A 10,614-nucleotide genomic window follows, 5' to 3' on the forward strand; every position below is an offset into this window, starting at 1 on the left:
GACAGAGGGTGGTGGTGCAGTGTTGTTTTTCAGACTGGAGGCCTGAACCAGCAGTGTGCCACAAGGATCGGTGCTGGGTCCGCTGCTTTTTGTCATTTATATAACTAATCTAGATGTGAAGATAGGAGAATGGTTGGTCAGTCTGCAAATGACATGAAAAACAGTTTGTGCTGTATAACTCCATGATTCTAAAATCCAAAGATATGATGGAAAATGCAGCAAAGTCCATATTATCCCTGCACCAGAACAATCCTGCTAGGGATTTTACCAATTGCAAAACTCAATACAAAACAAAGCAGGTCAGGCAGCATCCAACGCAGAGGAGAATTCCCTTCCTGAAGGGCTTATGCCTGAAACGTCGATTCTCCTGTTCCTTGGATGCTGCCTGACCTGCTGCGCTTTTCCAGCAACACATTTTCAGCTCTGATCTCCAGCATCTGCAGTCCTCACTTTCTCCTCAATACAAAACAATCCAATGTTCATATGACGTTATCGATTATTAACACTATTTGAAACCTGCAACTAGCAGAAAGGCCTAACCTGATGATGATCAGGGCGTGCCACTGGAACTATTCTGTTCAAAATAAATATTTTAGAAGATGATAATACCTTAACAGAAGTATGTTTGGAAACTTATAAAAACAGTAGATTTACTGCAACTTTAAAATAAAAGCTACTCATTACCTACATCTCAGACAAAACAAGTGATCAACATAGTTCATCAGTTTGACTTCACAGATGAAGACTAATTATTGAACACAAGCCTGCAATGACCTAATACAAATAATTATTGACTTAGTTTAATACAAAAAAAACAGAAATCCAGGATTTTTTTTGGTTTCCTCAGCAATAGTTGCAGAGTTCAATTTGTATTGTGCATTAACCTGTACAAAAGCATAAAAGTCACTGCCTCAGAAATGTCAGTCCTTGCTTAACAATCAACCAACTGAAGGCCATTACTTTTGACAAGGAGCTATGATTCAGTGATATAGAGTTCTTCAGGTGGCATTTCTGGCCTAGAAAAGGACAAAGTACCTAAAACGGTGCTTTCTGATTTAAGCATTCATTTTTGATTTTAACATTACACAGCACAACTTGAAATCAATTATATTGCTGTGGAAACTCCAGGTCCAAGGAGTCACCAACTTCTCTGATAGGGATTGCAAATGACAAGGGGGCTGTAATCATCAAATTATTAAACTAAATTACTTTGAGTGAACACAGGCCAAAAGGAACAAAAGTTGGCCACTCAGCCCATCAGGGCTGCTTCACCATTCAATAAGATCATAAATGATCTGATTTTAACCTCAATCTACATTCCTGCACATCCCCAATAATTTTCCATCCTCTTGATAATCAAGAATCTTTCCACTTCTGCCTTAAAAATATTTAAAGATTCTGCATCAGCTGTCTTTTGCGGAAGGGAATATCAAAGACTCTCAACCTCCAGAACTCACGAGGCTTCAGATTTCCCCACTCAACGTCAATGACCCCTAACAGGATGGCAGAATTATTTGAATGTTTTGCAGTCAGAGTCATTACAGTACAGAAGGAGACCATTCAGCTTTCTGTAGATCCAGCCAGTACCATTTCCTGGTTACTCCCATAACCCTGCAAGCTTATTACCATGAGTGTCCATTGAATTTCCTTTACATACAGCTGTTAGAACATTAGTTCAGCCACTTATGGAATACTGTGTTCAAATCTGATCTCCCTGCTGTAGGAAATACTTTGTGGAACTTGAAAGGATTCAGAAAAGAATTATAAGGATGTTTTCAGGATTAGAGGGTTTGAACTATAGGTAGAGGCTGAATAGACTAGGGTCATTTTCCCTGGAGCACTGGACGCTAAGGGGTGACCTTAGAGAGGTTTATAAAATCATAGGGAGCATAGCCAAGATCTTCACCCCAGGGTAAGGGAGTCCAAAACTAGAGGGCACAGGCTTAAGGTGAGAGATGAAAGATTTAAAAAAGGGACCGAAGAGGCAACTTTAACATGCAGGGGGTGGAGTGTATATGGAATGAGCTGCTAGAGGAAGGGGTGGAGGCTGGTACAATTACAATATTTAAAAGGCATATGGATGAGTACATGAATAGAAAGGGTTTAGAGAGATATCCAAGTGCTGGCAAGTGGGACTAGATTAATTTAGGACATCTGGTCAGCATGAATGAGCTGTTTCCATGCAGTATATCTCTATGACTCAAAGTGGATGAATTCTGGTTGCTGTAACACCCCAAGCTGAACTCTGTAGAACTATCAAATAGCCACCACAAAACACTAACTGCTGAGACTAGTCTCAGTCCACAGAGCACATCCCCTCTGAGCTGCTCTGTACTGCTAACTGATGTTTCAGTGAATGCATGATCAAATTATCCAGCTATGGACATCAGTTTCCCAGGATGGGTGCCAGTGAAAGGAAAGGACAGGGGTAGGGGGGAAAAATGAGAGAGGGGGAGAGACAGCAAGGGACAGTGTGAGAGAAAAATTAATACTCAAAAACTTTATGCTGTATCAATCAACTTGATCATAAAAGCAGTTACATATATTGTAAATCTGCAAGATAAACAAAAGCTACAGGATCACATCATGATACAGGATCACACATAAGGCTTGTGGGTTATAAGTATTAATATAAAAATACTGGGCTGAGTGGTCTGTTACTTTTTGGATGTAAACATTAATTGAAAAATTGAAGGTACACTATTTCAAAGACAGGGTCGTGTTAAGGTGTAATGAAACCCAACTTAACCCTCACACATCCTAATGTTGATTATTGTGGAAGGAAGAATGTCTCTTCAATCAAACAAAAAAAACTGCCAACATTGGCATTACCTTTCCAGTTAATACACCAAAACCCTTGCCGCACAACAAAAGGAAACTGTACCTCCCAAAAGAGGAAATGTTCTAAAGCAAACATTGAGTTCCTGATCAAGTAAAAGCATTACACTCGCCTTCAAAACAAACAATTCAACATAAACCTCAAATATAGATAATATTGCTGTTGTGGTTGAAATTACAGATAATTGATTTTCACTTTGAAGATTTTGTCTATTTCAACCCTCCAGTTACGAAAATAAATTGACAAAATTAAAAACATGGTGCAAATCACAATTTTTACAGCCTTTCTGGCAATAAAACAGCCCTGAGCAATGTACAGAAACGGTCACTGTTACCAAGTATAAAACAAGTTAATGGAGGTACCCAAAAGCACAGTTAGATAGATAAAGTTAGTGGATGCTTTTGAAGGATATAGCAATGTAACGATGGTTAAAGAGAGCGATAGAATTTCAAGGGTTTAAGGCTGAAAGTTCCACTACCAGTCACGATACAGAGATAAAGTGCAGGGATGCAAATTCGAGGCAGCAGCAGGAAAATATTTTTGAAATGAACCTGCCGGTGAGCAGAATACCACAGGACAGCCACCACTATGGTGTGGTCTTGTGCTCACCTTTAAATAAGATAAGATTTAAGATAATTATTGTTTTCAAATGTCTGTATAGCCTCATCTCCCTCACTAACTCTATCCTGCTCCAGTCCTGTAACCTTCCAAGATATCTGTACTCTAATTCTAACCTCTTGTGCCTCTTCAATTTCATGTGGTCCATAACTGACATCCATGTCTCCATTTGTATTGAACTTAATGGTGTGGAATGACTTCCCTACATCCTTATGCCTTACATTACTCCTTTAAGACATTCCTCAAACTACTTTGATCAAACTGTCCTGTTCCTCAGATGCTGCCTGACTTGCTGTGCTTTTCCAGCACCATTCTAATCTAGATTCCAGCATCTGCAGTCCTCACTTTCGCCTACTTTGGCGAAACTACTGGTGATCAGATCCATTATCTTCGGACAGGATTTAATGACATCTTTTGCTTTATAAAGCTGCATGAAGCACCTTGGGACATTTACTTACACTAAAGGCGCAATCTGTTATACAAGTCATTATTCTGAATTTTTCACTCTGTAATAACAAACTGAAGTTTCTATAGAATGCAACTGAGGAAAGACAGACACAGCCTGAGCCCTGCTGTAATAAATAATAGCTATACTCTCAAGATGAAAACAAATGTTCTTAACAATGAACATGGACTTTGGGCGTAATGCAAAGAGCCACCTTCAGTGGTTACTGTGCTTGTCCACTGTCAGGTTCAGTCCAACTAAGCAGCCAGCAAGAGTTACAAAAAGAAAAGCAACGATAAACAAAGTTTCTGGGCTACTTGTTACAGTTTGGGCTCTCTCACAACTGGTTTCATTTTTGTTCAAAGCAAGTTTCAATTATTAGGCCAGGCGTTCTATCAATTGTAACCCAAGAAGGGCCTAAACAATCTCCAATAGCATGACACTTCAATGACCAAGTATAATGCTCATCACACTTGCCCATTGACTTTCAACAATATATATCATACTGTGAGACAACTACATTCAAGCTAAAAAATTCTAAATTTATGAACATCAGAATACCAAGATACAAGACACAGTCAGAGAATAAAACAACTTTGAATTTGCAGAAGATCTAAACTGCTTCAAAAGGAAATGCAAGGCAGTCAAAATTCCTGTAATTCTTTTCTGCAGCTTCTAACTGATTTGTTGATGATTATTTGAGGAAATGATCTCATACGCAGCCAACTAGCCCACTTCACATGGTTGAAGCTAAATGCAATCAGCAAGTGGAGACCACAAGGCTGTTTCTCCATTATGGCAGCCTTCAGGATGTTAAATCAGGCTCGGTCTTTTAGCATTATACAATTCAAACGTAAATTATATTCACTTAGACATCTGCTAAGATGGCACCACATTGGGTATAGAGGAGGCTGGTATGCAAATAGAAGTTCCTTGCACAGGTGACTAGCCAAATGCAAACATTAGCAAAACCAGTAAATTGAGGTTGCTAAAACTTCCCCCATTGTAAACTGCTTTAATCAACAGCCTCTGTAGAACCATTGTAAAAATAACTGCTACCTGCTTGATTTGACATCTGATTGCAATGGAAATCATAACTATTGACTGACATAAGCTGCAATTGACTTTTTTAAAAAAAAAGACTGATGCCCTTCAAATGACTAAGAATTTGTTTAGCTTCAGTTCATAAGAACTGCAGATTGATCTTGAAAATCAATCTGCAATCCTTTTCTTAGTAAGTGCCCCTAGAGATACTGCTGGCTGAAACCAATTTTCAAAACTTTTGTTGTAATTAAGTAAAGTTATTAAAATGTGAGATGCAGAAATGATCTTTCACAGGACAATTGCTCTGTACCAATCTTGAAGAAAGAAATAGCAAAATATAAACATGGGATTAGACAGAATTCACAACGGAACTTCAGGTCTTCCTTCCAGTAAGCATCAAAGCAGCAGCTTTGGGGTTTATGCATATAACTTTCAGTAAATTCTCAGCGGGTCAGGCAACATGTGTGAAGTCAGGTTTAGGCCTCATTTTCACCAGGAAGGACAGCTTTTCCATTGTGGCAAAAATGATGGAATTTGTCAGGAATTGCAAGCTGTCTCCCAACCCACTCACTTTCAAGGAATGGAATGTGATTCATTTGTATATAGCACCCAGAGGCAGCGGACCATTTGAATGATGAAGGGCTTATGCCCGAAATATCGATTCTCCACTCCTCGGATTCTGTCTGGCATGCTGTGCTTTTCCAGGGCCACACGCTTGACTCTGATCTCCAGCATCTGTAATCCTCACTTTCTCAGAGTTAAACAACCAGTTGGCATAAGAGCTACAAAAGGGCCATGGGAATGATTGTAGATACATGGGGCAAAAGGACCCATTGGAGATGGGCATCAGACGTATGAAGGCCAAGTGATGAGTGCAAGGTCATAGTCTGGCAAGGATAAGGCAATTAGAATGAGCAGGAGAGGTGTTTTCTGCTTTAATCTTGATATTTTAGCTTTGAACATCGTGCCCAAATCCCAGGCAAGTTTTCCATGTTTGCCACTTTGAGAACCTGCCACTTCTTTGGCTTTCTAAAGGTAGTTTTTCCACCCCCCCCGCCCCCAATCCAGCTTGTCACACCAGATCAGAAATACAAGCAGCCATTTTTAACGGGCAGGTTTGTGGAACCAGAATTGCTCTTCCTGTGTAATCCCAATCCAATGAAGAAAATCAAGACAAGATGTAACGTTTCAAGTCAATGAAATTCCAGAGTCCTAATGAAAAGCCAATCTACTTCATTCTCCACCGACATCACTTGGCCTGCAAAGTATTTCTTAAAATTCCGGATTATTTCCAACATGCACAGTATTTTGCTCATACTGATTGCTTTGGAATAAGAAAAGGAACATGCTCTCAGAGGATGACACCAAACGTGAACGACACAGGAAAAGCAGTGAAGGAGCAATATCAAATGGAGGTAAGAGAAAATGAGGGACAAGACTCTGCAGCCATTGCCAGATTGTCTGGATGAAGGTTTAAGGAGTGAGACAGACAGCGATGGGTTGACGGGGATCAGTGATTAGGCCAAAAAGAAAATTACAACTTATTCTACTGTATTGACAGTTAATTCACTGGCTGGTTTGCAATCTAAAGGGATGCCAAGAGTGAGGGTTTGATTACTGCACTGAAAGACTCTCCTTTATACCTCCCCCCACCCCCACCTGACACATGATAACCCCCAGGTTAAACCACCACCACAGAAGCTGACAGTCTGGCAAGACTATAGTTACTTTATTTACTTCTATTATCACTAACACCAAAAGGAAGTCTACTTGTGAGGTACAAGACTTATCTTTTTAAACGTAACATTTCATCTGGCTGTTTTACACTTCTAAGTGAAGAATATCTTGGTTCCCAGTAACCGATCGTCAATGGCAAGCTAATCAGTTAAAAATCACACAACAGCAGGTTATAGTCCAACAGGTTTAATTGAAAGCACTAGCTTTCGGAGCGACGCTGATGAAGGAGCTAGTGTGCTTCCAATTGAACCTGTTGGACTATAACCTGGTGTTGTGATATCTTTACCTTTGTACACCCCAGTCCAACACCGGCATCTCCAAATCAAGCTAATCAGTGACCACCACATCAAGCCCAACCCATTCCTCAAATTAGAGGTGTATATTTAGGTAGGGTTCAGGAAACAACAAATGGGAACTGGGACTCTGACCATTCCTCAGTTTTAGAAGAAGATTATTGACTGGAAAACGTTGGGCTGGTTTTGCGTTTGAGCAGCAAAAACAAAGTGTTCTTTGGTAACCTTGAAAAATAAATCAACACATAAAACTAGTGGAATCTCCCTTAAAATCGGGTGGGAAGTCAAGAACCTCTCTCCGTCTACTGCAGTGATATTAGCATATACGGTAAACAGCCAATCACATTGACATATCCCTTTAGACAATAAACCAGGAAGTAAACAGCACAAGTTACCTCAACGTTTGATTGAAATGTTCAAGTATTGAAATAAATGATTCAATTTAAAAAAGACGTAATGGAAACAAAAAAAAAGTGGGTTTTGTTTTCATGAAGAAATGTGGTAATCCACAAATATAAAAGTTAGCTTTCCAGATCAGTGAGAGCATTAAAAAGTCATTATGAACAAAGAACCTCGATTTTTAAAAACCATCACACTTCATTCAACAGGATCTAACTTTTTAAAAATAGTTTTAACAGCTTAAAAATGGAATGTTGCGCTATGTCTCAGATTTTCCCATGTTTGCAGTCTCAGGGTCCTTAATAGTGCACCCTCTGGAGGAGGCAGAATCACTGACCACAACATTTGGATTTACACTTTTGTCCACATGCGGACTCCAAGCTGTTTTAGGGGAATAATGACTGCTAAGGTACGGAGGCCTAATGCTGAAGTTAATTGTTTCCCTCACCACAGTTGCTGCCAAACCCGAGTACTTCCAGCAATTTATGTTTTTTTGTTTCAGATTCCCAACATTTGCCACATTTTATAATCGTATCCCCTCTTCAGTACTAAGTCCAATTTAACATATCCAGAATTGGACCAGACACTTCACAAACTATGCAGCTCATGACTGAATTTAAAAGTCAAGAAAAAAAAACTATATATAAACTAAATGTTGCATGGCTAGGGGAAAAAAAAGTATTGCATGCATTTTCCATTTTAATTTGATTTCAAGGAGAAACTGATCTGTGACAAGAATTATTCCGATCAACTTTAAGTCCAACGTATGAACACTTTCAATGTTAATTTTATACGTGATCTGAAGTACAGGCTTTAAATAAGCTCTTGCTGCAGTAGTTTCTTTAACGTGACATTTAAGGCGCTATACTGAAGCAATTTGTGGTTGATATTTTTGAATTTCTGCACATTAATAGTTTTAACGTCTACGTAATACTGAACTACTGCTTTCTTTTTATCCATGTATCCGATGGACATTCCAGTGTTCCTGTGATAGCTTGTAACTTGAGACTTGCATCGGGATCTGTAGTTCCCAGGTGGATAGCTAAGGTGCACGCAGCTGGAGAAAGAAGATCGCTGAAGACACCCCAGAGAGACTGACAGCAAGGAAAACAGAATGAAGTTCACAAAAACCCCGTGAAGACCTACAGCCTTTTCAAAAAACAGAAAAAGAGTGGCAAGGAAACCAATAATTCAAAGTGATTTGGAAACATCCCGTACCTCTTTTATCTTCGCTTGTTTCTCGCGTGTTTCAGGGTCGTTAGGTTCATGCCCTGTTGCACCCACAGGTTTACGGAAGACGACATTAGGCAATCGCGGGTTTTTATCCCCCTTATTCACGGAACCCTGTGCAACTTTTTCCTTCTGCTCTTTGATGTCCCGTTTAATTTCCTCGGGCAGTTTCTGGAGGGTATCCTTTGCTTCCCGAAGCGCCTTCTCGTGGTCCTCACGAATCCTGTTCAACTTGTCAGCCTCGAACTCTCTGCTGTCCAGTTTCGGTCCGCTTCCTGAAACCGAAGCCGGCTGGGTGTGAAAGAACACCCCGCTGAGCAGTTTGGAGGAGTCCGGTAAAAAGAAGATAGCACCGAAACACAGAGTGATGAAGCCACTGAAAACTAAGAGCAGCAGGAATTTCTCAGTCAGTCGAAAAGCGGGCCGGTTGATTAATGCCGAGCTGTTGTTCACTGACTTCCGACTTGTACCAGGAGTAGTAAAAGGCAGAAGAGTTGTCGCTGGCATTTCTGATTCTTGTTTTTTTGTTGTTGTTACTGTTTGATTTAAACCAGTAAATAGAGAAACTACTCAACACTTCCCAATGTCTGAGACTTTTGTCAGTTGCTGGAAATTGCCATGTGGAAGCTTGTCGTCTCGGACGTGAGGAAGTGTTGTAAAGCTGAGCTGAAGAAAGGACTATTGCAATGCATCACCTGTCAATCGGATAACACGTCTGCACAAGAACCAGGAGCTGCACAAAACTGCAGCTTAGACCAAACCCACGCCGAGCCCGGAGCGCGAGCGGAAGCCCGCCCCCTTCCTCCGCGATCCGGGAGGGACATTGGCCTCGGCCTATCGCACATCCCGGGTTCACGTTCCAACCCGACCTGATGGACAGAAGGCTCGACCAACGGACATGCTCCACGGACATTGGGCAGGAGAAATGGGCGGGGCCACGCCTCACGCTGTTCCCTCCTCCTGGGGCGGTGATGTTGCCACTCTGAAGACCGTCACATGATGTCGTTACAAGACCAGGAAATAAAGTTAATTGTTCAAAGCCTTTTACTTCCGTAAATGTGTAGCTGTGTGTGTTCTTTTTGCAGTTAGTGTAGTATCAGTAATTAATTAAATATATGTATACAGTATCCTTTACGTTCCATTCAAATCCAGCTCTCTGGATTTTAATTATTTCGACACACCCTGCGTTTTTCTCAATTTCAACCTGTCAGTATTTTACTTGTCTGATGATGCTGAGCACATAAAACTTGGTTGTTTGTAATACTTATGTGTCTTTTTTGCAGTTGGGATATTTGTTTATAATTAATTACGCTGGTCTATTTGAAACATCTAAGGAAGTGTGACATTAAGAATGGAATTACACCACTAGCAAACAAATGATAACGAACAGTATGAAAGATTATTAGCTACAGCCGACCCCTCATCGGACGTCTGCAACATTTAAAATGATGTTTGTCGGAATCATTTGTCAAAACTCATAGTTTAGCGTTACTGTTGTTTGTTAACATATTTCGTTTGCATAGTACCTAATATGTAGACAACGGAGTTTCTGCTTCTTACCACAATAAGCGATGCTATCTGTAGCGAACAGATTAATGCTAAAACTTCTGGTGGAAGTAGGTTCACCTGAAAGAATTCGCGCAAGGTTATAGTTCGTGGCGATTTATTATAAACCAAGTATAATTTGGCTGAGCTATCATATAATCAATGTTACTGAAGAATGATATTAATCTTGGTACGCAAGCTGAATTGTTCATATACGCAAGGTAGTCATGTATCCAAAAGATGTTCGCGGTGCATTTCAGCGATTGTAAAATCACGTTAGGTCCGACCAATACACTTTCCTCGTCTCGTGGAACCTCGTGTGTGCTATCCGCTTGCAGCACCACTGCGAGTCTTTTTTTATTGCTTTAGCAAACACGGACTTAATAGCCTGCTTTGTACCTGCCATACTGACAGTAATTTGGAGAAACTCTGAAATGGTGCAAATAGTTAAGTAGTGCCGATTA

At 40.3% G+C, this 10,614-nt stretch overlaps 1 protein-coding gene across 1 annotated transcript in view; it reads right to left on the reverse strand.

Moving 5' to 3' along the window:
* man1a1 (mannosidase, alpha, class 1A, member 1) overlaps positions 1–9,385 on the reverse strand; it is a 474,282-nt gene extending 464,897 nt beyond the window's left edge. Inside the window, exon 1 of the mRNA XM_072555914.1 lies at positions 8,594–9,385. Within this exon, the coding sequence (XP_072412015.1) occupies positions 8,594–9,112 (519 nt within the window). The 5' untranslated portion in view covers positions 9,113–9,385. The remainder of the gene's footprint in view (positions 1–8,593) is intronic.
* Between the last annotated feature and the right edge of the window lie 1,229 nt (positions 9,386–10,614).

This window comes from Chiloscyllium punctatum, chromosome 3 (assembly GCF_047496795.1).
Source record: "Chiloscyllium punctatum isolate Juve2018m chromosome 3, sChiPun1.3, whole genome shotgun sequence".
Classification (NCBI taxonomy): domain Eukaryota; kingdom Metazoa; phylum Chordata; class Chondrichthyes; order Orectolobiformes; family Hemiscylliidae; genus Chiloscyllium; species Chiloscyllium punctatum.